Genomic DNA, 26,740 nt, shown 5'->3' with positions numbered 1-26,740 from the left:
ATAAAGGCTTCCCGAAGCTGTCACTATCTCTCACCATTTTACACGGACTGATTGCATCGCTCCATCTCCTTCTTGGACGCCCTCTCGAAATTATTCTTGACTATTTTATTTACTAAGGTCAGAACAGAACGCGATGGAGCTGCAAGCCCGCATTTTGTCTCCTTATTGCTGATGATTACACAGTACCAGAGACTCATTGAAGTTGGAACCGACCAGGGGGGCGGGCTGGCAGAACCGGTTCAGACATGGATCGCTCGCCAACCGTAGCCAGCAATCAAATTCAGGTCGCACGCTTTTGTGGCTCTAAGCGTCTTTAACCAACGCCCACCGCACAAACATAACCTGTACATGCACACAGAGGCAAATACAACGTACAGACCCATAACTTACGGGCAGGGCTGTCTATAGAGAGGTGCGGGGTCCACACAATAATTGTGTGGACCCCCACCCAGTGCCGGATGATCCTGATCCTAGTAGCACAAGTAGCTACACATGCTACGGGCCCCGCACTTTCAAGGGCCGCGCGCTAAATGCGTTCAAGCTATCAATTCCAGTTCATTGATTCTGCACTTGCTCTATTACTATAGCAATATACTGCCTTCAACTTTTATGAACGACTGAGTGTTTAAGGTTAGCGATTTGTCGTATTATCTGACTGTATCGCAAATAAAATAAAATACGATTACTTTACTGTGCAAGTTAAACATTTGTATTTTAGTATTTACGTATATATTTTTTTTATTTAGGGCCCTTTATAACATACTACAGGCCATTCACTAGCTTAATCCGGCACTGCCCCCACCCCGCCCGTGACGCCTTCAAACTAAACCGGCAGCATTACATCTGACACCGTGACTTCGAAGCGCGGGGCTCCCTCAAAGTGCACGGGAGGGGGGGCCCGAGGCGGTCGTTCCGATTCGCCGTGACCCTTGGGACGTCTACGGGGCAAGTGCTGTTATCAATAACCCGTATTAATGACGACACGGTACACACAGGAGGGAGTTTGTGACCGGCACCGCACCCGACCGCATTTGCTATTTACGCCACAGTTAACATTTTGGCGTTCTCTGGCCTGATACTGGTAAGAGAATGCCATGAAGAAGGCTGTCTGTAGTGTCGACCAATCAGTTTCAAAGGCATTATATTACCGGAGATTATATTTTGATTTAAAGGTTTCGTGACTGCAAGGATTCATATTCTTGGTTCTTTCGGTAAAGTCACGGCGTAGAAGGGAAATAATAAAATAATGAAAATATAATACAATAAAATTCTCACCAAAATATATATATTTTTTTTATTATTTTATTGTTTCCCTTCTACGTGACTTTACCGGAGCGTGTTTGTTTGCGTGTTTTGCCACAAGCACGCGTGCTTTATGCGGATTTGATGCCTTGCAAAAGTTATCTATTTGGTGTTTGAACATCTTTAACGTCTGTTTTATTGCAAGAAATGTTAAAAACTATTATTATTTTTCATACTTTTTACCAGATACTCATTTGAGGCCGAGTGAACATAATGCTAAATAAACGGATAGCGATTATTATCGGGCGTAAATATATTTACTAAGCGAGTGTTGTTTCAGGGTTCTTCTTACCTCTTACATCAGGCAACCCAACAGCATTTGTTTAACAGACCACATCCTGATGATGAGACTCGGAGAACGTCGAAATCGTTCCATATTTTGCTTGTTTAAATAAATTACTGCTGGAAAACGATGGGCCGAAATGTTACTTTCGGTATTTTACGTTCTGTTCGTGGTGAATACGACTTTCTGATTCCTCATACGATATTATATTTAAAATAGCACAATAAATATATATTTCAATTACTAGAAAAAAACTAAAAATGTTGAAAATGATCTCGGAAAACCAATGTTTCTATAATTGTGAAAACTTTGGGCCAACTTTGTGGCCCAAATTATGCATGTTTATAAGAACAATAATTGGCATGCCTTTATCGATTTCACTGCTGGATAAACTCCTCTCCCACGATGTGTCGATTATGGTGGTTATATGACCGGACATCTCCACGCTGGGTCACTGCGAACTGATGAAGGGGTCTGCGTCGAAGACACCCGATCATAACCGCCCAAGTCTGGTTAAATTATCACTCACCGCTGACGTGAGCCCTGGCCAGGAATAGAATAACTCAGGTCAACCGTTATATGTATGTGTACCTGCCGGCACTTGCCCCAACGGTCTATACGACTTACGGGGAATGTTTATCTTTGTCGTCTGCGTTTCTATGTGTGTTTTGTGTGTGTCTGTTAGTTTGCTTTGTATATATATGTGTGTGTGTCTAGCGGTAGTGTAGCGGTTAGCGTGCTGCTAGGAATCCGGAGACTCGAGATCGATTCCCGCTCACGGCCTTAGCCAAGTCGACTCAGCCTCAAACGAGTGCCTGGTACGGTGTGTAAACATCGCCGCTAGGGAGACAAAGGCGGCCGGGCGTGGCGCTGGCCACCCCACCCCCCCCCCTCGTGTGCGTTCCGGCGTTCTTAGGTGCTCGCTAACAGCACATACCCCAAAAGTTTATTGAGGCTATACGGGGGGATCTGCGTCTGTGTAGAGTGTACATGTGTTGCGTATGGTGCATGCGTCCGTCCATGTGCTTTTCGGGAACGGTGGCGCAGTGGTTAGCGCACTGCGCTGCGAGTTACAAAGTCGGCCTGCCGAGTTCGACTCACATCGAGTGGTCGCCACAGCGGTATAGGACCTCGCCGATTTCGACAGCCTTATATGGTCCAGTTTGTAATCCATCTGCGCTGGAGATACAAAGGCGACGGGGCGGGCTTGGTTCGGGTGCCACACTGCCGTTAAACAACAACTTCAACATTAACAGACGACACGGGGGGTAAAAGTTCTTTGTTTTCTGTTTGTGCGTGCACATGTATATCTATGGCGTGTGTTGGCCGAGAGATGTAGGAGATTGAACGGAGGTACAACTGTGGAGGCGTGCATGGGTGGGGGAGAGGCGAGGTGGCTCACCTGGGCTCACGTGGGGTGTGGTGGTGGGGAGCGGTGGGGAGGTGGTGGGGAGCGGTGGGGAGGTGGTGGGGAGCGGTGGGGTGGTGGTGGGGAGCGGTGGGGTGGTGGTGGGGAGCGGTGGGGTGGTGTAGCGGTCAGCGCGCTGCGCTACGAACCCAACCACCCGAGTTAAATTCCCGCTCACGGCCACCAACACCGGTGACTATTATTTGAATCGGTCCTGGGCCTCCCCTAGGTAGACTCGACCTTAAATGCGTTGTGTAATCATCGCCACGAGGGAGACAAAGGCGGCCGGCGTGTGGTTCTGACCAACCCATCGTGTGCCGTTCCGGCCCTGATCGGTGCTCGCAAACAGCACTTGCCCCAAAAGTGCGCCAAAGGCTACCCGGGGGATCTTTGTCTTTTGGTTGTTGGTGGTCGGCAGGGAAGGGATGGGGTTGCTGTTGCCGGCCAGGCGGCTGCTTGACTGAGTGGGGGGGGGGGGTGCCGGTGTCGGCGTGAGCCAAACCGGTCTGGCAGGATTTACCTGCGCGCTCCGGCAACACCGTTATACACGGCGAGCGCATGCGCGTGGGCGACGAGCCGATGGTCGTCTTTACCCGCAGTCACGCGCCTCACCTGGGCCACGGCATCAATAACATCATCATCAACATCATCATCAGCAGCAGCATCACCGGCGACATGATCCAACGCACAAGTTGCCCGTGGTTGGAACTTTCACGAAGCTCACGGTCCACCCTGTACCGCACCCACTGCACAAACCATGGCTGCGGGTGCGAATAGCCGATGCGCGAATGGAGCATTAAAAAAAATCTCTCCTGTGCTCATTAATAACAGACCGCGCAACACGTAACGACGCAAAACCCGATCCGCAAATACGAAGGAGACGTCACGGCGATACACAACTCCGCTGCCGCTGACGCTGTGGTTACCTGGACTTGACCACGTCAATGTGAGATCGTAGTAGTTGCTCCGCATCCACATCAGTCGTAACGAAAGAAGAGGAGGAAAAAGAAGCAGGATCATCATCAGCAGCAGCCGCCGAAGCGGCAAACACCGTGACCATTGCCGCCTGGCGTCGTCTCTCCGTGACAGGCCCCACCCGCCTGGAATCAGAATCAGAATATTTATCCATAAGAGGGGGTTTTTTTGGGGTGTTCGATCGCGTAAATATATAAATGTGTCGTTAAACCCACCACCACCCGACACAGCCCCTAGTAAGGGTTGTCACGTAAACAGAACGTGGCCAATTGGTCACTAGTACAGCACGCCGACGTGTTAGAGAGCCAAGCCACAACATTTACAATCCGAGTACGACGTTTCGCCAATCAATTACCACTAGCTTCATCAGGCGACAGACAGATGTATGCTGGAGGAATCCGATGAGCTATGAAGCTCTCTTTTTCCACAAACGTCCAGTAGTCACATGTGTCCAGTAGACTGATGCCATCCATCATCCAGCTGCACAATCGCAACAGCATTTAGATCTACACTTACCTTTAAGAGACACTGAAATGGCCCCATCTCTTTCTTAAAGGCCCCTTCTATTTTCCCTGGCTTTCGAGTGACACCGAGCATAGCTCCACGCCTCGGAGTCACGGTCACTGATGGCCGTGAAATATTGTGTGTTACAAATTGCATTCTTATTATCATTAGCATTCGCAGCACCAGCAAAAGCAGTAGCATAATGATTACACGTACGCATTAGCATCACCGCCATCAGCATCATCATCATCGACGTCGTCATGATCAACAGCAGTAGCAGCATTATCGTACTCATCGTCGTTATCATCATCATCATCAGGATTAGCATAATCATTATCAGCATAATCATTATCAGCATAATCAATAACCATCATAACCACCAAAATCCGCATTAGCATTGTAATCCTCATATCTGTCGCGGTTATTTGAGTGGCGCATTCCTATGATGGAGGCAGGGTTGGTGGATCACGCGGAGATGAAGCCTTTGCGTGCGGGAGATACGTGCCTGGGCTAGCTGGGCACCTCCGAGATACAGCAAAAGGGTCTCTGGAAGTCGATCTGCGTGGAGTTTGAGCGTTATGGGCTAGTACACAATCGTCGTGATTTCCCGACTAACCATTCAAATAGGACGTCCCTGTGAATGGTCCTTGACACTTAGCGATACTCTGCCGGTAAGCAAATTTAAACTCGCATGTTAAAAAAGGTGCTCGTGAACAAATCACCCGAAGTGCGCCCTCTCTCGCTAGCTAAGCTGGCTTGAGCCTGGCTAGTGCTTGGATGGGCGACCGCCACGCTCCACGAGTTGTGGCCAGACTGTGTGGACAGCAAAGAGTAGTGCGAGGTAGCCGCATTATTGTACCATACTTCTGTGCTGCCGCGGCTTATGCTCCTTCACGTCGTAACCAACCATCGCACAGACCAGCATGGTGAAGTATGGTCAAATAGCCCCCACAGCGCCGCAGGGCGTGGATCGGCCGTCGTCCAGCAGTGGATTGACGAAAGACCTGCGTATGAGCATGGCATGTACGTGTGTTGAACTTCTTTCGCACCCTACGTAGCCAGCCGTGCTAATCCTATAGGTGCGGTGAAGTACAACAAGCTATATACACAAGGATGCACTCATCCACAGCGTGAATCTTAACACGTGTAAGATCCTCAAATACATCACGTAGTAAGCCTTAACAGGCGACTTTTGACAAATCACTCGCAGTGCGCCAGATAACGGAAGCTAAGCTGGTCTGAACCTGGTTCGGGCTTGCATTTGGAGACTGCCTAGCATTGCCAGGTGTTTACCAGGTGCTGGGGGCTTGATGTCGCAAGGCGATCGCGAGTATGTCGGTACCACAACGGATTCGTCGATCCGTCTGTGCGGAGCATTGCGTCTCATCCCCACGTGTGCGTTGAGGGGTTCTCCGGGGTCGCACAATTCTCGTCCTCACAACGCCAATCGCTCATTGATGTAAATGTCTAAAGGTGCTCAAAAAAAGATCAGAAGCAGAGCCCCCCCCCCCCCCCGGCACAATATCCTTGCGACTCCGTGAGCCCTTCCTGTGTAAATAAAGTGCATTATTATTCCCGTTATTATTATTAGTGTTGCTACTAACGGCTTATTAGGGCACCTTTTCAGGCGTACAGCCAAAAAAAATAACGCACATCGCTGCTCAAACACGTCCACGAAAGAAAGAGCGAGAGAGAAACTACATCTTGAACACACACACACACAAAAAGAGTTGTATAGGCAAAGGTGTAACGGAACTCAGGGCACAAAACAACTCCCTCCCACCCTCTGTCCGCTCAGCTCCGCCTCCCCCCTAGCCACGTTCACGCGCGGTGGTTTACCAGCAAAGGTGCGCCTATCTTCCCTCCCACACGCTGATCATCAAGCCCTCCTCCTTCTCCTCCTTCCTGCTCGCTCGGGCCAGTTACACGTTACTCCTCTCTCTCTCGCTCTCGCGCTCTCTCGTTCTTCGTGGCGGGCCCGTCACAGGTAAAGTGGGAAGACGGAGAAAGGGACGAGAAAGCAAGGGAGGATGCCACGTGCTTTTCTCGTGAAACAGCCGTGCCAGAGAAAGCCCGCTCGAGACTGGAGCAGCCTCCCCGATCAAGAGCGGGCCGAGTCGTACGTGCCTGGTAAGCGTGCCGGATGGCGGGGGGTTTTAGCGGCGACGTGTGTAGCTGGGTGGGTGTAGCTGGGTGGGTGTAGGTGGGTGGGTGTAGGTGTGCGTCGGTTGGGCGAACGAGGGTGAGTTGGGTGAGTTTGTGGATGGCGTTCGAGGGGGTAGCGAACGCTTGGCTGCGTTGCGCGGGCCTGCGCCGATAACTTACCTGTGCTAAAAGTCACCTGAGCAACAGCTCAGGTGGCAGCCTATGGGCGTTGGTGGTGTATAGCTTAGCGCATTCCACAAAACGTAGTGATTTCCTGGCCGTAAGTAATACGCACACGGATTATTGTATCCATCAGTCTCTCACCGTTACGTTTGTCTCTGCGACCGTGAATACTGCGTAAAAGACGCAGCGAGCGGTCCGTTACACCCGTGCCGATTTAAATTCTCACCGTTGAGACAAACATGGTGCCTGCCGATGCCTGTTCGTTGGCGTGCCCCCCACTCTCTTTGAGAGTGGTTCGTGGAGGTCGTTACACTCGCCCGCGCCGTGCGCCGTCCGCACGAGTCGCCGCAAAGCCTCCAAGAGGGCTCGTGGGGAGACTCCGCGGTGCTGTGCGGCCATGCGCGGTTCCTCGCCCCGAGTCTCGCTTATAACGGAATGGCGCCCGGGGGATTGCTCGCGTTATCAGACTGCGCTATGGTAGGCTAACGGGCCCGATAATGCGGCAATCATTAACGCCATTTAGCGACCCACCCATCTACACCCACTGCAGCCCATCAACGAACCTCCACATTTCCCACCCGCACACAACGTACCTACTACCTCCCTCCCTGTCCCCTCCCTCCCATCCCTCCCATCTCCGTCCCTCTACGTGTGTCCCCTCCTCCCTACATCTCCAGTTCCCTGTTTGTCCCTCCCTCCATCAACCAGGCCCCTTCCCCGGCCTTTTGAGACGCGCTCAATGGGCGTAATCTGAGCCTAACAACACCTTCCACTAACGACCAGTCCCATTCCTCCCGCACCCTCCACCCATCCACCCCCACCCAAAGACAAACTCCGACCCAGTTGCATGCATGCATGGCCATATAACACAACGACAAACAGAACCCCCTGCTCCCCCACCGCACAGCCCGTCATTTTATCTCAATGTTAAACAAAACCGTGTAAACTTTTAAGTGAAGTCGACCGGCGGCATGCCTCGTTCGTACCTGTACAGCCCCCATCTCGTCAACTCACGGCTGGACGAGGACCCTCTCACGTCTCATGGCGGTCATTCGACCATACCTCACCACGCTGGTCAATGCGTGCTGTTGAATGCGAGGTTCGTTACCGTCAGGTCCTAGAAGTGCAGTGCAGCAGTGGATTTTGAAAGGCGCGTTTTCATTTTGTGTGGCGAGACGGAAACTTTTGTTGTTGTTTTTCCCTTTATTTGCAGTATGGTCAGAATCTGAATATTTATTTATACTCGAGGAAACCGATGAACTATAAAGCTCTTTTTCACAGATATCCAGATGAATTTATAGATATCCCACTGACTTCTAATGACGTTCCCACTTCCCAGCAGGTGATTGAATATTGTGAAAGCAATGACTCCATATCTTAGCGAGAAGGGTGTTGACATATTGAACAATTTCCATTGCGCTTGGTGAGGAAACGTGTGGAAGTTTTGGAATAAAGTGTAGCCTTTTATATTATCTCTCCCTGTTATTTGAGCGGGGAATCTATACATGGATCGCTATGTATTTAGCAAAATTCCAAAACCATCACGGAATATCTGAACTCGTATACCGTATTCCCAAATGTGCATCGAGATGCTCATAAAAGTTATGAACTTATAAATGTCCTCACAATATACTATAGCAAACGCTTTTTTGACGCAATTAATAACGTCATTAATATCTCTTACAAGAGGTATTTACCCTAAATAATACAAACGAATAATGTGCAACCCTCTGTAAATCGACTGCCGGGTTAAGGTCTCCCCGCGTCTTTTGGGCCGTGCGGGTTTGTTTGACCATACTTCACCACGCTCGCCCTCCCGTGTTGCTTTGCTTTGGGGGCACGGGTTGTGGGTTGCTTTGGCCCACGACTGATAGCAATGACTCACCACTCGTATGATGGCGTTAATCGTGGCCGTGAATCGAACTCGGGTGGCCGAGTTGGTAGCAAAGATAAAGAGCCCCTTGTGTAGCCTTTCACAGACTGTAGGGGCAAGTGCTGTTAGCGAGCACCTATGAAGGCCAGAAAGGCACACGAGGGGGTGGGTGACCAGCACCACGCCCGACCGCCTTTGTCTCCCCAGTAGCGATGCTTACACACCGCACCAGGTCCTCATTTGAGGCCGAGTCGACCTAGGGGAGGCCCAAGACCGGTTCAGATAATCGTCGCTGGTGTTGGCCGTGAGCGGGAATCGAACTCAGATCGCTGTGCTCGTGACGCAGCGCGCTGACCGCTACACACGGACATCCATGATGCATTGTGTTCCACCTTTCTCCCCGTTTAATCAAGTAGACAATACGCTTCCCTCCGACATCTCTCCATCCACATGAACAAATAAATACACAATATTTTGATTTAAAGCTTTCGTGACTGCAAGGAGAATTGTATTGTTTTATATTTTCATTATTTTATTGTTTCCCTTCTAAGTGACTTTACCGAAAGAACCAAGAATACACTATTTGTTTAGGCATTCCATCAGCTACACGGCCTCCTGGGAGTACATACATTCAGCAGCATTGGTTCAACACAGATAAACTTTGCACGTTCAGTGGCTCATCAACATAGCTCAGCCCGCCACGATCCAATTCTTGTTAACTACCGGCCGTCTCTAGGCAAGGGACTAACCCCTCTGCTAAATTGGAGTCCCCAGCCCGACGCCCGTATCTCTTCCCTTAACACAAACGCATAGAAGTACCGTACAGTATTTAATACGCATGCCATCAGCCACACGGTGCATACTGAATCCACGTTCATGCCCCCCCCCCACTCACCCCGACTATCCTTCTAGCGTGTGTCTCACGCTAGATGATGGGGGGGCCCATGGTAAAACTGCCGTTACCGCCGGTTAACTGCCAAACGCATACCACTTAAGTAATACCTGGGCTCGCTGGGCACTCCCTGCGCCGCTAACCTGCCTCGGCATAATGATCGCGTGGCTTTTGTTTGCCCGGCTCTCCCGCTGTGGCAACACCGCCTGCCCTGCGGGTGGCTGACGGAGTGGGTGGTGGGGGAGTCCTGGGCCGGGCCGCTGACCACTGTTTGTTCTCCGGGGCCTCTAATGGAGCGGAGAAGGACGACTTAACGAGAACGTCGTTCGTGCTTCGGTCCACGCGAAAAACAATGGGGGGGAGGGGGGGTAGATAAAGGCGCATCCCTGCAATAGCCCGGCTCACGCCACTGCCGGCCGTATTTTTGGCCTACTCTTCCACGCTGGCCGTGCGTGTTGCATGCGGTGGGAGTTACCCACACTTTAAAGCCACCACGTGCCACCTGCCGATCGACAAACTCTTCTTTTGCTTGCGTACGGCAGTCGCACTCTGTTCGGCAGCGAAATGCCAACGTCGCGTTCTGCTGGCCACGACGAGAGTGGGCTTCGGGAGAAAGTTCGTTTAGTTTTTGCAATGCCTCCCTTGACGGAGCACATGCTACAGTGGTTTACTCTGTGGTATGTATGGTCCATAGTTTGGGTGGCATGGCTGCAAGTCGCACTGCGGCTTATCTTTAATGTGTTTTATGAATATGGGCGTTCGTCGGTCTGTTGATGTTCTGATACGGTTGATGGTTCCACCGGTGTCTTCGAGGAGGAATGGTAAAGCCAAGGAGGTGCGATGTTTGGGGTGAGATTCTATGATGGTGACAGCAGCGCGATCCCAGAAGGTTGGATCGCGACTTGAGTCAGTGGCGAGGTGACATTGCTACGGTTTTGGTTGATGATGGGTAGGTGGCAGTCATGTGAAGGAAAACGTGTACACTCTCTTGTAGTTTGCGCGATATCTCGGTGGATATTTAGTGGCAGATTGTTTGCCAGAACAGGGAGCCAGGGGATCGGCGTCGGTTTCAGTGTTCCGATTATGATGGGCGTTGCGTTATTTAATGGAGCACCTCACAGTTTTTTGGGTACGAGCTCCCGGACAAGGCTGGAGCGTCGTACTCTACACATTCATACTGCTCGGTGGACAGAGGTGGCGAGATTTAAGAAAATTGTACCATCCTTTGAAACTGCCGCACCACAAGATCGGACCGGCGCGCTAACCGTCACACCACGGCATAATCTATGAATGAATGTATTACAGTCATTGTGATTTCTCCTTATTTATTCAAAGTAGTTGAGAGCCCATTTAGGACGCAAGTCTCTCTTTGCATTCAATGGAGACCGAGCCAAGTGCAGTGACGCGTGTTCATTTCGTTTACCAAAATGTTCTTCAACAAAGTCTTTTTTTACATCTTTATTTTAGTCAACGGTGACTGTGGACGAAAATTGTCGGGCGTGACCATGACTACGGCTGCCGTCCATTATCACCACCATCACAACCATCACTCTACCATCACCACCATCACCATTAAACTACCGCTGCCCACCAAAGACCAACACCGTGAGACTGAGATGACGTTAACTTAGTCTGCACGAAGAAGCAGGCTCAGATAATTTAGTAAAATTTTCATATTCTTGGTTCTTTCGGTAAAGTCACGTTGAAGGGAAACAATAAAATATATATAAAACAAAATATTGTTTTATTTCCCTTCAACGTGACTTTACCGAAAGAACCAATATGAATCACTGCAGTCACGAAAGCTTTAAATCAAAATATTCTTGGTTCTTTCGGTAAAGTCACGTAGAAGGGAAACAATAAAATAATAAAATATAAAACAATAAATTAACAATTTTATTGTTTCTCAGCTAGACTAAGACTCTGACTGAACGAAAGTGTTGACTAGATCAAGACATATTCTTGGTTCTTTCGGTAAAGTCACGTAGAAGGGAAACAATAAAATAACAATTGTATTGTTTTATATTTTTATTATTTTATTGTTTCCCTTCTACGTGACTTTACCGAAAGAACCAAGAATACGCCTTGATCTAGTCAACACTTTCGTTCAGTCAGAGTCTTAGTCTAGCTGAGAAACCGAAAGAATCCCTGCAGTCACGAAAGCTTTAAATCAAAATTTAGATCAAGACAGGTTACAGGCCAATACCAGAGCTTATGAAGACAATTGCCCTGCGACATTGAGAAACGAAATGTATTGCAAGCATGTCTAAACACGTGGCAGCACCTGCTGTGTTATTACGTTGCATTCTAGCATCGGTGTGTATATATATCCGTGGTGCTATCCCTCTGGCGACTTACTTATGTAACGAATAGACTTTCCATAAGAATTCGCGCTCACTACGTTCTTAATTAACACTGCGCTGCAACGGAAACCTAGAAGGGGAATCCAGAGGTCCAGGGCATGCCCCTTCGACATTCAAAATAAGCTGCTTGGCTCAATGGGCCTTTGGGGTGAAACAAACTGAGAATCGGGGAGAGGATGGAGGAACAGAATGATTGACTGACTTTCAGCCGAGGCCTCAGTTTATGCTTCGGGGGCCCTGAGAAAGCTGGGGCAGTGTTTTTAGGAAGTTGACAAATTTGAAAGTCTGAATTGGTGTTGTACCCTTTAAGGAGATCAAATTAAAAAAAAACAGAAACACATTAAATGTCATCGCCTGTCCTGCATGGGTGACATTGAGTTGACATGTTCTGTTTTTAATGGTAATAATAACCTCCATGTTATAAAAGCGCCTTACATTTTTAAGTATCTCAAAGCGCTGAATTTAAAAATAAAACTACACTCACAAGTACTATATAGATACGATCTACGTGAAATAGAAAGCTGATAATATCAACTACACTCGAAATTCTAATAAAATAAAGAACTTATAAAAGCGATTAACAATAATAATAATAATTACAGAGTAATCTAATCAGACATTTTTGTTATTTTAAGGGGAAAGCCTGCAGTACAAATATGTGAGTTTTAAGACGTGATTTTAAAAAGTGAAAGAGACTCAGAATTCCTAATGGACCGATGAAGGGGATTTCCTTGGCCCATTCGGGTTTCAAATAAATACGTTTAAAAAACATAGCGTAAATGTGTGGTTGACGTCCAAGCAAAAGAGTAAACTTAATACACGGTCGGTATACATTTTAAGATTTGTGTGCTTGATTTTATAAAAAAAAAAACTTGTACATTTTTATTTGAGACTGTAGCAGCAACAATTAAGATGAGCGTGGAAAATTACAAGTCGCATTTTAGTCCATCGGTCTCAGAGCCTTTCGAGAACAAATTGTCTCCGAGCAGCAGTTGTTTTAGCAGAACATTTTTTTAGGACCCCGGTTTTGGTTTTTGCAGTCTCATCAGCAGGGTTGTGACCTCTTAATTTTTGTCTGTGTTAATAGGTATTGAATAACGAACTACAGCCGTTTGTCAATCCACCGCTAGATGGGTGCCTCCATAAGGTGAGAGCAAGTTGTTTTTATTGGACGATGTCTTACTTTAATGAGGTGAGAAACATTGCATGGCAGGACCCTCCTAAATTATTATTTTTTACGTGTCCCCTTATCTGTTATGTTCACAGACAGCGTCTCACGAGCTGACATTTCCCTCCACTTGGCATGTTTGTACCGAGGGTAGAATAGGACTTTAAAAACTATCTTTGGCATCAATGCGTCAACCCACGCACACCTCAGCCAGTTGTGTCATTGCAAGAGTCCCTCGCAGTGGCCGCCGTGGTTGAGGATGGCGCTAAAATGTAAAACACCCCGTTGCCAGGTAGGAAATATTCCCCTCTAGTACCTGAGTAGCGAGGCTAAGATGCTTGCAGCGATCTCCCCCTTTCCACCCAACCCATGAGCTGTGTTTTAGCTTCTGCCCGTGGAATTTCTATGCCGCCTTCCCTTGTTGTTGTGCGCGTTCTGTACCGGGCTCTTATCAGAATAAAAAAAAAATGCAATGGATAAATATCGTCCATGAGCCCTTTGGAAGTGGCAGGCCTCGTGTGGCTGTGGGCCATATGAAAGGAAGCCACGGGCCGCATCTGACTTGCAAAGCCATAGGTTTCCCAACCTGTTGTCCCCTTGACTGGTGTCAACCTTCATCTTTGGCTGCTGCCCACCCGCCCCCACCCCCAGACACGTCCGCCGTTCCCCGTTGTGCAGTTGGGTGCAGCGCGTCGAGTGGCAGCGATGAAGAGGGCTCTCTGTGCCCCGCGTCTCCATCGGCCACGTCCAGCGGGGAGCGCTCGACGCCGCCTCCGTGCGGCGAGGAGGCCGCGGTGAGCCCGGGGGCGGCCGCGGTGAGCCCGGGGGCGGCGGTGAGCCCAGCCACGGCGAGGCCTGCACCCGGTGGGGAGCGGGTCGGCGGCACCGGCGACGGTGCCGGTGGCGGGGCCCGGGATCCGCACTACGTGCGGTCGCGCATCAAGGTGAGGCTCGCTCGCTGTGGGACGGGAAGATCCGTCGGTAGATCGTTGATGTTGATCGTCGTGAAAGTTTTTTAAAAAATCGTCGAGTCTGTAAACGCAAGCTCGAAAGCGTTCATGCGTTGGCTCCTGTGCGCGTCCGTCCGTCTCTTGCATCCGTCCGCTATGGAGTTGGCACAATAACTCTTGTAAAGGTGATCTAATACGAACCAAACTTTCGTATAAAGTTGCGTAACTGTTTTTCAATTGTCGCTTATAGCGAGGAATATTTTTTGCTCCATTTAGAGTCGACTGGAAATATATCGACGCCAGCAATGGGAGTTAATCCTATTTTATTTAATCTACCTAAGAGCACGCAGCATACGCTTACTTAATCCGTTGTGCTATATATGCCCAGTGGATGCACCATGAGGTCCCATCTCTTTTGCAATATATATTTAAGTAAAGGTTTTATCAGGGCAATCGTTTCTTTCGTCAATCAAATTTAATTTTAACGAGCATGGGGAGATGCTCATCGGCGATGGAACGATGCGTAAATCCACCAATCAAAATGTATTCTGAAACTCGCGATTCATGCATTTAATTGCAATTGTAAGAATGCTGTAAATGTTTTTCGATTCCCATGTTTCCACTACATTCATTCATTTATTTTAATTTTTATTTAAAGGTTTCGTGACTGCAGGGATTCATGTTCTTGGTTCTATCGGTAAAGTCACGTAGAAGGGAAATAATAAGATATTGTTCGATTTTTTTATTATTTTACTATTTTCCATCTACGTGACTTTACCGAAAGAACCAAGAATATAATTTATTTTATTCACACTTTCACTATAATAACTCAAGCAGCACTCACAACTGGAACGGGTAAGCGATCTACACGTAAATAATCTGCTATGGTGCCCTATTGTAAATTGGCCATCCGATTCCAACAAACATGCATGGTGTACTACGTCCCGTTAACAAGAGTCTACAGGCAATTCGTTGCAGTACATTTTTGCTGAGGGGTGGTGGTTCATCTGATTCGTCCAGTCTAAGTAAAGATTCTTCTTCTGGTTCGCGCACCGTTCTATAAACCCAGCGGTCACAGCTTACCACCCGTGCTGCGTGGTATACCGGTGAGCGTAGCGAAGTATTTTGAAACCCAACAATCCCCATGAATAATTGAGCATATGGGGAAGCCTTCATCCAGCAGTTGATAAAGAGTTGTCAAATTATTCTGCATTTTATCCATCGTTTTTGCAGCCAAGTATTTTCTGTCGTCAAATATATACGCGCTCAGACCCAGAGGTGGGGCGGTGTTGCCAAAACAGTGCCGAGTTTTTGTTTTGATCGGGTTCTTGCCCTTGATAAGGGCCCGCGGCCGAGCGTGCATACATGGGCGTGTGCCGTTGCATCGTTCCCCGTCAGGTGTGAAGCGTCCGTGGTGCCGGCTAATCTTACAGATCCACCGCGGGCTACCATTCATCTGTGGCAGCACGGCCTCAGGGGCTACCGTGCTGAATACCCCCCCCGCCCCCCCCCCCCCATACATGTTATCTAGGGTTGCCACCTGTCCTGATTTTCCCAGGATCATCCTCTCTTTGAGGTAGTTGTCTGGCATAATGTATACTTTTTTCCTGGGACGTTAAAAGGCCGAGATTTTATTTGTTGCGTAACAATGCACTATTCATAACAACGCATTCATGACCTCTTCTCATAAGTCGCACTTTTGTCCTACCTCAGAAGTGAAAACCCTTTTGCCTGCATCACACAAAGTGGCTCAATTGAGCATGGGGTGATATTTGTCTCCTGTTCACAACCCTGAGCCAGTGGTGAAAATTCCACATCCCTATGTCGGTGATTTTTTTTTTCCATATGACAACCACTGTTGACTTACCCAGAAAGTGGTACTCATTTAATCTAGCCCAGAGGGATGATGGCCCAAGTCTTTTCTTATCTTACATCGATTTATAGCACTCCTTAATAGAGCCACGAGCAGGATTTCAACTCACAATCTTCCGATGGCGAGATGCACACCCTACAGCTGTGCTTCTTCCACTTGCTGTGATAACTGGTCGCACATCAAAGACAAAGATCCCCCATATAGCCTCATTCCGCACCTCCGATTAGCATGGTGGGCTACGTACGGTTAGAAATAAGTTCAACATACAATGACTGTAATACAACCATTTTACTCATCATAATGCAACGTACCAGTAAGACGTTACAATTGTGATTATAATGGCACAAGAGGGGGTAAGCGGCCAACTCCACGCCTGGCCGCCTTTGGCTCCCCAGGGGCCGCACCAGGTACTCATTTGAGGCCGAGTCAACCTCGTGGAGGGCCAGGACCGGTTTAGATTATTGTCACTGGTGGTGGCCGTGAGCGGGAATAAAACTTGGGTCATTGGGTTTGTAGTGCAGCACGCTAACCACTACATTACCGCTCGCCGTTGTAAAATACGTTCACATTCACAAAACTCGCACCGTCTGCTTGTTCAGGCGACAGATTGGCCCAGTGGTAACACTTGTGCATCACAGCAAGAAGGGCCTGGGTTTGATTCCCGACTCGGGCACCTTTCTGCATGAAGTTTGTATGTTCTCTCCCCTGTTCTTCATGGATTTCGTCTGGGTTCCTCCCATGGATAATAAAACACATTCTAATGGCACTGGCCAAACGTCGCAATGCTGAAAAAATGACCTGCAAATTACACAATTGGGATCACACGTAGAGTAACATCGCCCCCTACTGCGAAATCTTGGCAGGACCCTCCTGAAATAGGCTTGAGGCTCTCCTGGGAAAACAAGTGTAATAACAATAAAACAATGTTAATGTGTATGTACATATGCTGAACTTCTTTCGCACCGTACGTAGCCAATCGTGCTAATCGGAGATGCAACAAACTAAAGACAAAAAGCAGTTCTAAAGAAATTAGATGTCCAAATTCACAGAACCGTATGGTGATCAACAATGAAAATCTGCCAAATGTCTCCGTTTAATACGACTGTGTAGGGTTTTCACGGTTGTACCGTGCATCTCCCTCCCTCCGTGTTTACGGGGTCGTACCGCCGGCGTTCCTCATCGCAAGGCCTGCGGGCCCACGAGCGCCCGACCCCTCCCCGCGGACAATACACAACCGTGGAAACACTCCTTGCAGGCGGCGTGGCGAATCCTCACGCTGTTGCCTTATCGACGAAAGTGACCCCCCCCACCCCCCCCCCCTCTGAAAATGAGCGAAGGACGCTGACCCACACCAACCCTTCTCTCGTGACTCCTGACTAACTTTTTTCCTCCCCCCCGCCCCCGCCCCCGCCCCCGCCCCCGCCCCCAACCCCCTCTCATGTCCAGATCACGAGCGGGGCCAAACCGTCGGGCTTCACGTGCAGCGTGTGCAGCAAGGCGCTGCAGTCCCAGCGCATGCTCACACGCCACATGAAGTGTCACAGCGACTTCCGCAAGCACAGCTGCCGCTTCTGCGGCAAGGGCTTCAACGACACCTTCGACCTCAAGCGCCACATCCGGACGCACACTGGTGGGTGCACGTCGGCAACCGTGGTGCATTCACCGTCATCGTCGTCGTCATCCGTCATCAGACGTGATCGATCCAGTGCTGGGTGAAGGCCTTCTCTCTCACGGTCTTGCGGGCGGATTTCAACCCAGTGCGTCTCCGCGGTTGGCTACGTACGGTGCCAGATTGGTCAAACATGCGTACGTACACACATACATAACCGGGTGCGTTTTTCCCTCCTTTGGCTGCCACTCTGTCAGTCTCGACCACCGGCCACCATCTACTCTCGCAAATGACGCCAGGGGGATCTTTAACGTCCACTGTGAGTGAAGCAGGACGGCACGAAGAATGATCGTGGTCGTTACCCACCGCAGTAGTAACCAGGTCGGCCGCTGGATTCGAACAGTGAGCCTCGACGACAAACAGCAGACGGAATCTGTATTTATCCTGGAGGAAATCCGATGAGCTACGAAGCTTTTTTTCACAGATGTCCAGTAGGGGGCGGGTTGGCAAGTTACAACAACAAACTATACAAAAACGAATGACATGATACGCAAACACCGATTGGAGAGCAAAACAGGGAAAAGGTAAGCAAGGCACTAAAAATGAACAAATAATAATAAATAAAATACACGTGTATATTTGCACGAGTACAGAAATTCCTGCCGATTTTTCAACACTAAATGCAAGCTTGGGCAAGGCAGCGAATCCACGATTTTGTTACTCTCCCATTTGCCGAACGGCAAAGTGCGTACGGCGACAGTGGGGGAAAAAATATCAGGCACATTAGTCGGCAACTGTGAGAATGAACACCAATCTGCGCGAAGACACAAACTACTCGGCGAAAGATAACAGCGGTTTTAATTTACATGGCGGGTAAATGCAATTGGGGAAACACGTGGGGGGAAAGACCACAGAGAGAATGACACTGTGGAAAGATCTGGGACGAAGCAACGGCATCAATTCCTCGTTGAACAAGGTAGACGCATTCCTGAAAAGTGCCGCTTTAAGGAAAAAGTACCGGGACTACTGTTTATGCAGACAAAACCTAATCAAATGTATCTCCTTAAAACTAGTCGCCTCCTGATCGAACACAATAGTGATTCCAGAGATCCTATGTCGAGGCATCTCTGGTACTCTTCTTTCGGGAATGGCTTTCAGGTCCCGAGTTGCATTTTGGATGATGGTTGGCACATCCTGAAATCTCTTTGCTTTTAGGGTGCATTTTACCATAACAGGAGACCCGAGGACTTAACATTTAATTTAAATTATCCATAATCCAACTTAGTTTTGTCCCGCGTATCGTTCGGCAAGAATCCACTTCCCGAAGAATCTCGCAGCAACGTGCAGCGAGCTATGTCGGGACATCAAGCCGAACAATAAGCGGCACAACTTAGCCAGATACGCACCGCAGATCTGTGCAGCACAACCGCGAAAAACCCACGCGAGCTGTATTTGAACCCGTTCCGATGACATTCGTGCACGTCATCGGTTTTCCTTCCGATTAAGTTACGTTTACGTCATCGGGACGGAATTGGAAAAGGCCATGCGGGAGGAGGGGCGTGTGGCAGTTTGGCGCCAGCTATCGCAGAGTGCGGTCATGTCGCTCCAGATCTCTGCGGTGAGTACAGTACAATGTCTTTAAAAACAGCAGCGCCACGCCTCTCTAAATCAAGTTTACGCTGCACCGCTTGCGCGTTCCGGGATTCGGCGGTGAACGGGACGGCCCCTGCCCTCCCCCCCCCGCCACCCTTCCCGTGCAGGCGTGCGGCCCTACCGGTGCGAGTTGTGCGACAAGGCGTTCACGCAGCGCTGCTCGCTCGAGTCGCACCTGCGCAAGATCCACGGCAAGGAGCAGGAGTACGCCTACAAGGAGCGGCGCGCCAAGCTCTACGTGTGCGAGGACTGCGGCCACACGGCCGAGGACGCCGAGGCGCTGCAGAGCCACGCGGAGAGCGAGCACCCCGACAGCCAGGCCACGGCGCACAAGCCGGCGCCCCCCGGGCCGCGCGCGGCTCAGGGTGGGGCCAGGTCCCAGGGGGGAGCCACGGCGGGCGGCGGAGGCAGCGACGGAGGGAGCAGCGGCCGCAGCAAAGAGTCCTTATCACCGTCTTCGTCGTCAAATTCGTCGTCGTCGTCGTCGCCGTAGCAGTCGCCGTAGCGCGGTTTCAAGGGCGTCCAGCGTGGGTGGTGCGGGCGTAGGGGTCGTGCCGAGAGGCGCCCGCGCCTGCCATCTGGTTTATTATAAAGCCATGCACGGAAAGTGCTTCCTACTGTGGAGGGGGTACCCCAGGGTGACTCGTAGACACGGGGAATGATTGACAGATTTACCAGATGGCGTGCCTGCGAAATGTTTAACTTCTGAAGAGTGGATTTTTGTTGTCGCTAACGTTTTCGATGGATTCATCCATCGCCTTTTTTATTTCATTGCATTTTGTCCGAATAGCCCTTAACTGCTGAAGCCTTAAAGCCCAAGATGGACTCTGCCACATTTTGTTTATGAAGGGCAGTCAGTTTAGATAAAGCAAAGTGTTAAATACCGAGGCTTTCCATGCCATTTGATCAGAAGATGAAAGGCCATTTGCAAAAAAAAAAGGATGCAGTGAGTTAATCGGTTAATTAATTTATTTAGAGGTCTCTAGCTGTTTAAACTTCAGCGATGTCAGTCAGCTTTGTAAAATAAATCCTCTTATGCCAACGAAGTGTACATATGTTTAAACTCGTGCAGTTTGTGTAAAATCAAGCCATTTATTATCATGTTATAGACCGCGATATGGTATTACAATTCTATGCAATATGAACCAAGTTGATACGTGCATATTTAATTAGTTCTGCATAGCAGGGAATGGTATTTTTATACTGGCGTGTAAATATTTCTCCTTACCCTTTATCTAATATAAGTTTATAATTCTCAAGTTGTTTGGTGGGTGGTTTACGGGACGTGGTCTGGTACGGGTAACACTGCTGACTTTCTATTAAGGTAAATGCTGTAGATATTAAAACATGAATACAAGATCGTATTAAACATCGTTTATTTTCCTTTTATTTAAACACCTCTCCACTTTGTGACCATTTCAAACATTTACATAGGCGTCAAGTTGACCTTTTTTCTAGATTTGAAGTTTTCATGACTGCAAGGATCCATAACTCTTTGGTTCTTTCGGTTAAGTCATGTAGGTGAAAGAAAAAAAAACACGACGTTTCGGGCACAACACAATGGAATGGGCCCAGCAGTTGTTTCTAGCTGTGGGGCCCAGCAGTTGTTTCTAGCTGTGGAGCCCAGCAGTTGTTTCTAGCTGTGGGGCCCAGCAGTTGTTTCTAGCTGTGGGGCCCAGCAGTTGTTTCTAGCTGTGGGGCCCAGCAGTTGTTTCTAGCTGTGGGGCCCAGCAGTTGTTTCTAGCTGTGGGGCCCAGCAGTTGTTTCTAGCTGTGGGCCCAGCAGTTGTTTCTAGCTGTGGGGCCCAGCAGTTGTTTCTAGCTGTGGGGCCCAGCAGTTGTTTCTAGCTGTGGGCCCAGCAGTTGTTTCTAGCTGGGGGCCCAGCAGTTGTTTCTAGCTGTGGGGCCCAGCAGTTGTTTCTAGCTGTGGGGCCCAGCAGTTGTTTCTAGCTGTGGGCCCAGCAGTTGTTTCTAGCTGGGGGCCCAGCAGTTGTTTCTAGCTGGGGGCCCAGCAGTTGTTTCTAGCTGTGGGCCCAGCAGTTGTTTCTAGCTGTGGGGCCCAGCAGTTGTTTCTAGCTGTGGGGCCCAGCAGTTGTTTATAGCTGTGGGGCCCAGCAGTTGTTTCTAGCTGTGGGGCCCAGCAGTTGTTTCTAGCTGTGGGGCCCAGCAGTTGTTTCTAGCTGTGGGCCCAGCAGTTGTTTCTAGCTGTGGGGCCCAGCAGTTGTTTCTAGCTGTGGGGCCCAGCAGTTGTTTCTAGCTGTGGGCCCAGCAGTTGTTTCTAGCTGTGGGGCCCAGCAGTTGTTTCTAGCTGTGGGCCCAGCAGTTGATTCTAACTGTGGGGCCCAGCAGTTGTTTCTAGCTGTGGGGCCCAGCAGTTGTTTCTAGCTGTGGGGCCCAGCAGTTGTTTCTAGCTGTGGGGCCCAGCAGTTGTTTCTAGCTGTGGGCCCAGCAGTTGTTTCTAGCTGTGGGCCCAGCAGTTGTTTCTAGCTGTGGGGCCCAGCAGTTGTTTCTAGCTGTGGGCCCAGGAGTTGTTTCTAGCTGTGGGGCCCAGCAGTTGTTTCTAGCTGTGGGGCCCAGCAGTTGTTTCTAGCTGTGGTGATCCCACCTGATGACGGGCGCTTGTGTTGCGCCCAAAACGTCGTGATTATATTATTTATTTTTATTTTATTTTTCCCCTACGTGACTTTACCGAAAGAACCAAAGAGTATGTTAAGTTGACTTGCTTGGATTGTTCAAAATGAAACTCGTCTTACTGGAATCCATAAAAAAAGCATTGAAGATACAAAAAACTATTAAAGTACATATGTACGAGTACAAAGGCAGTAGGGTATAATTTGCGACTGCTATTATACAAGCCTTCGTTGAAATGTTTTTATATACATTGGTTAGCACACACTGGACTCGCACTACAGAACGTCATCGGTTCAATGTCCAAGCGCGACAGTTGAAATATTGGGACAGGTGTCTCAAACGGTGCGTTTGCGTGCGTGTGCGCGCACACCTGTGCTTGCCGACAGCACTTGCCGCAACAGCCTGCCAGGTATACACGGCTATGCGCGGAGAATCCTCGGCGTTTGTGCATCACAGCTTCGCCCGTTTCGGATGTCCCTCTCTCGCACGAGAGTGGAACTCCTGCAGACGCAGCAGCCAGCGCTGCCAGTACTCCATGCAGAGCCACGGATCCAGCACGTGCGTATGCGCCGGCGAGCCGTCCCTGTAAGCCACCACCACCATGCCCTTCTCCACCTGCGGGGGGAAGCGTCGGGGAAAACGCTCGCGTTGTAGCGATGAAACACTTTTGATCCGCAATCGATTCTTGGAGCGAGGCCACGTTAACGGTCTGGCAAGAAAAGACGTATGCCGTTAAGACCCTCCCTGCCATCTGACACAGTTCAAACAAATTAAGCATTTAATGCGCCATTTGTTATCAAGCTCGGAAGAAAATGTATCGTGACAACTTTGGCAGATATGTTGTCTTGTATGAAGCTACGTCAAAGATCCAGGATGTCAATCAGAATCCAGACTTTTTATCGTCTGGATTAACCTCAATAAATCTGACCTCACGCTGGCCTAGCCAACTCCTGTGATGCTATGCCAGTCTAACAAACAAAGAAATGTAACGAGTGGTTCTGTACGTTGTCTTGAGATAGTCGCGTTTAGACGGCTATAAAACGTGGGTTGTCTATTGCTTCTCAACGCATTTGTCCTCGGTTGTATTTAACGAGTGACAATAACACTTGCCAGCATCCGGTCATCCTCGCAGCAGCGGCGGCTTATGGCTCGCCATCGAACAAAGACGGTCACCGCATCGCGCGCTTTCAGATGCGCTTCTGCGGCTGTCTGGCACGGCTCTTCCTTTCTGATATTAGGAAGCCACTGGAGCTATGCACTTTTAAATCTAAATTGAACACGAAGTTCTTTAGGACTGCTTTGTGTTATTTTTGTTGTCCCTTTCCCCCCGCACCTGCAATAGCACGGTTGGCTACGTACGGCGTTAAAGAAGATCAACATACGACATACATGTAACAAACATCATGCACGCAGGAACCGGTGACGTACATGGGCCACGACGGGAGCACAGATTCAGATAGCAGTTCTGCCCGAGGGGCGGAGGTGGTTGACTGTTGAATCAACTAATGTACAAGCACCTTACTCGGAAAAATATTGAAAAGATTCCTTTAGTTTGCCCAAGCGCCCACATGCTGCCGTTACCTGCAGGGGAGCGTAGTTCGCGTCATAATTGACTGCCCCGGCGTAGGCCACCACCTGCAGCGGGTTGTCGTATGTGTCTCGCAGCTTGGGCTTGGGCTTTTCGGACGTCTTCCAGTCGATCAGGCAGAGCTGGCCTCTGCAACGCCGGCAAACCGCGCGGACAGCCGATGCAAAGCAATATTGTATCTCTACTATTCGCACGTTAAATGGCTATAGAATTAATGCAAATCTCAGCTGGCCATGTGGACCACGATTCGGAGCACTGAGCCAACACTGTAGAGGGCTTTGGCTCGGAATAATATTTTTAGCGTCTCTTGCGCGGCCAAAAGCTCGTGTGATGGAATGTAAATGGGGAAACGCCATTGCTCCTGACGCAATCATCTGGCTCAATTTCCTCAATGTAAAATTACAGTTGTTTCTGGACATCAACGTCAGCCGTATAAACTAATACCTAAACGAAATTATTTTTGTTTTACCAGGTATGGCACACTGAGCTGTATAGTTCTTTTTCAGAAATGACCTGGCCACAAATGACAGCTCAACTAAGTGGCTTAGCATGTGGAAGTTTATAGCAGCCAAATACTCTAAACGCCCGTTTCTAAATGCGGAGGGAAAAACCTGAGGACCCGGTGAAAAATCCACGTAAACACGGGGAGAGGGAGAGAGAGACACAAACTCGAGGTGCCGGGATCGGGATCGAACCCATGCCATCCTGCATGCCAGGCGAGGGCTTTAACGTCTCGCCACCGTGGCGCCCATGTCAAGAAGACCGTCAGACGCCCATGCTGGCTGCACCTGTACTCGGCCAGGCAGTCGATGTGGCCCATGTACTGGAGCCGCGTGTGCTGCACCTTCCCCTCGACGGCGCGAACACGCCCCAGGTCCGCCAGGACGGGCTGTACGCTCCGCGCGTAGCCCCGCAGCAGCTCGTTGTCTTCCATCGACTCTTCCTCACCCGCGAACGCCGTTTGCTCCATCACCGTCGCCAGCTGCAGGTCCACGCCGGGGTTCGACAGCCGCTGTGTCAGGGCTTCTTGGATGGCGGCGTGCAGCTTGCGGCCCTGTCGGAGCACGCCTGCAACAAATGCAACAACGTCGATTGCTTCAACCTGGAGAGCAACTCTTTGAGACAACGTCTTCAGGAAGATCCTGCATAAAGGATGCTTGGCATATTTACGGTAATTTAGTATTCCATGGCAATGTGGGAGGATAATTTCTGCTGCTGCTGCTACTGATAATGTCCAACATGCCTGAATATCATTGCTCTTACACGAGGGAAATGCATTGAAGATTTTTTGCTATAAAAATTAGAAATGCTTTAATGTCATTGATATCAGTGAGCAGTTTAAACTATGGTACAGTACACCTGAACGCAATGACAAAAAGTATTTAAAACATTGGCAGGTTTTAATTTACAAGGGGGCACAATACAATATTGTATTTAGACAATACAAATCTGAGATTCTCACCATTATCACGCAATCTCAAAATTACACAATATTACAATCACAGTCCCACGATCTTACCGTGAAAGATTTTCATAACTTAACCGTTAACAATCTGACCACCAGTCTCACTGCAGTACTGTATTACAAACAAAGACCCCTCCGTGTAGCCTTAACAGACTTATGTGGCAAGTGCTGTTAGCGAGCACCTATAAAGGCCGGCACGGTACACACGAGGGGGTGGATGGCCAGCACCACGCCCGGCCGCCTTTGTCTCCCCAGTGGGGATGTTTACTACACACCGCACCAGGTACTCATTTGAGGCTGAGTCGACCTAGGTCAGGAGGCCCAGGACCGATTTCAGATAACCGTCACTGATGTTGGCCGTGAGCTGGAATCGAACTCGGGTCGCTGGGTTGGGAGCGCAGCGTAGCGCTAACCACTACACTGCCGCTCCCCACTCACCTTCTTCACGCACTCGCTCCCAGCGCGAGGACGACTCATTACATCTCGCGATCGCAAAGCCGAACCAAATAGTTCCGCTGTTCGATTTGCAGCAAGTGCGAGTTCGCCTTTTTAAGTCGACGTTAAAACAAATATTACATCGAAGCTGGCTCGTTAAGTGCGGGCGTTCGTAAGTGCGGGGGTTCGTAAGTCGAGGTCCGTAAGTGCGAGCGGTCGTAAGTGCGGGGGTTCGTAAGTCGAGGTCCGTAAGTGCGGGCGTTCGTAAGTGCGGGGGTTCGTAAGTGCGGGGGTTCGTAAGTGCGTGCGTTCGTAAGTAGAGCAGTGCATGTTTACCGAGCGAATAGCGGTCAAAGCCCTCTTTGCCGAGCTCCAGAATCATGCGCCGCTTCCACCTCTCGAGCACATAGCGCTGCTGCAGGGGCATGGTGCCCTGCAGCACTCGCGTCACGCTGGAGAGACCTCCCGCACGCGGCCCCTCGACCCGTATAGGTGCCGGGGCCGCCGCCACCACCTCCTCCTCATCACCATCATCATCACCACCACCACCACCCTCATCTTGATGACGCTCGTCGTTGAGGAACGGGAAGGGGACCTCTGGCGCCTCCCGCTGCTCGTCGGCAGGTGACCGAAAGCGAAGGACGGGAGACCTGGACGGCGCTCGGCGCTGAGTTTGTGAGGCGCTCCCCTGTGCGCATCTCGCGGCCACGAGGTCCTGCACCAGGCCCTGGTACTCGAGCTGCAGCCGTTCCGTCTCGGCGCTCGCGTAACGAGACGGAGAGGTGGCGACCTTCTTTCTGCTGCTGCTGTAACCGCACGTGGAGGAGGTGGGCGAGGCGAAGAGACGCCATAGGCGGCGATGCGCTTTGGATAAAACGAACATCATCCCTCGCTGTCTCCTCCTCCACCCGTAGTTGTGTGGCTGTTTCCTTCTCTCCTCCGGGCGTCACGGTGGATTTACACCGCAGCCCGGCCTCCGAGGGGCGCACTCGGTTGAGAATCTCCCGTTGCGCAGTGCACAGCTGTTAATCTCTTGAGCCACGGTGGCTGGAGGTTGAGTGCGCGCCTGATGAGGTTTTAAGGTCTGTGTCTCGTTACGTGAAGGGTTAAATACTGGCTCACGTGAAGGGTTAAATAATGGCTCACGTGAACCCTCGGGAAGTAGATGGGCGTTACATACGGTGGCACAGGACACGGCGCTGTTATGTCATCCACAGCTGTGCAAAGCGGTGAAATAAACAAGAAAACATAGATCGCTGCTGTACATTACACGTCGCGAGACGCATTTTGTGTTAGACGTGGGAGCAAAAGAACACGTTTGTGTGTTCGAAGTTGCAAGCGACCGACGCAGAGATTCGCGGTGGACGAGGCGGAGCACGTGGAGTACGTGGGGCACGCAAACACGTGGCGGCTGCAGAGCACGTGGCGACGCTTGACCCCA

General features: G+C 49.9%; 2 protein-coding genes and 1 long non-coding RNA gene across 3 annotated transcripts in view; 1 reads left to right on the top strand and 2 right to left on the bottom strand.

Annotated features, from left to right (window-relative positions):
- The window catches only part of LOC142923301 (uncharacterized), an 11,390-nt gene extending 4,022 nt beyond the window's left edge, over positions 1–7,368 (bottom strand). The window contains exons 1-3 of the long non-coding RNA XR_012940677.1: positions 7,027–7,368; positions 3,920–4,093; positions 3,514–3,605 (exon numbers count right to left, since the gene is read on the bottom strand). This is a non-coding gene — a long non-coding RNA (uncharacterized LOC142923301). The remainder of the gene's footprint in view (positions 1–3,513; positions 3,606–3,919; positions 4,094–7,026) is intronic.
- Positions 6,226–20,568, top strand: OVOL2 (ovo like zinc finger 2). The gene is made up of 4 exons (XM_032948641.2): positions 6,226–6,602; positions 13,748–14,040; positions 17,366–17,549; positions 19,289–20,568. Exons 1-4 carry the CDS (start codon positions 6,503–6,505, stop codon positions 19,672–19,674), a joined length of 963 nt encoding a protein of 320 aa, XP_032804532.2. The 5' UTR covers positions 6,226–6,502; the 3' UTR covers positions 19,675–20,568.
- On the bottom strand, positions 20,541–26,740 carry MGME1 (mitochondrial genome maintenance exonuclease 1). Its single transcript, XM_032948618.2, has 4 exons — positions 25,636–26,740; positions 24,188–24,467; positions 23,393–23,528; positions 20,541–22,426 (listed from the first exon to the last, which is right to left on the bottom strand). Exons 1-4 carry the CDS (start codon positions 26,183–26,185, stop codon positions 22,262–22,264), a joined length of 1,131 nt encoding a protein of 376 aa, XP_032804509.1. The 5' UTR covers positions 26,186–26,740; the 3' UTR covers positions 20,541–22,261.

The sequence above is a fragment of the Petromyzon marinus genome, chromosome 6 (assembly GCF_048934315.1).
Source record: "Petromyzon marinus isolate PM22_M1 ecotype Great Lakes invasive population chromosome 6, UKy_Petmar_22M1.pri1.0, whole genome shotgun sequence".
NCBI classification, from domain to species: domain Eukaryota; kingdom Metazoa; phylum Chordata; class Hyperoartia; order Petromyzontiformes; family Petromyzontidae; genus Petromyzon; species Petromyzon marinus.
Note: the sequence above shows the minus strand (reverse complement) of the source record. Positions and strands in the feature narration are given on the sequence as shown.

Coding starts and splice junctions, on each gene's coding strand:
- OVOL2 (XM_032948641.2), top strand. CDS start 6,503: ATGCCACGTGCTTTTCTCGTGAAACAGCCGTGCCAGAGAAAGCCCGCT. Junction 14,041..17,365: donor ACGTGCGGTCGCGCATCAAG/GTGAGGCTCGCT, acceptor TCTCATGTCCAG/ATCACGAGCGGGGCCAAACC. Junction 17,550..19,288: donor CCACATCCGGACGCACACTG/GTGGGTGCACGT, acceptor CTTCCCGTGCAG/GCGTGCGGCCCTACCGGTGC.
- MGME1 (XM_032948618.2), bottom strand. CDS start 26,185: ATGATGTTCGTTTTATCCAAAGCGCATCGCCGCCTATGGCGTCTCTTC. Junction 24,468..25,635: donor CTTTGACCGCTATTCGCTCG/GTAAACATGCAC, acceptor CATTTGTTGCAG/GCGTGCTCCGACAGGGCCGC. Junction 22,427..23,392: donor CGAACTACGCTCCCCTGCAG/GTAACGGCAGCA, acceptor TTCCCCCCGCAG/GTGGAGAAGGGCATGGTGGT.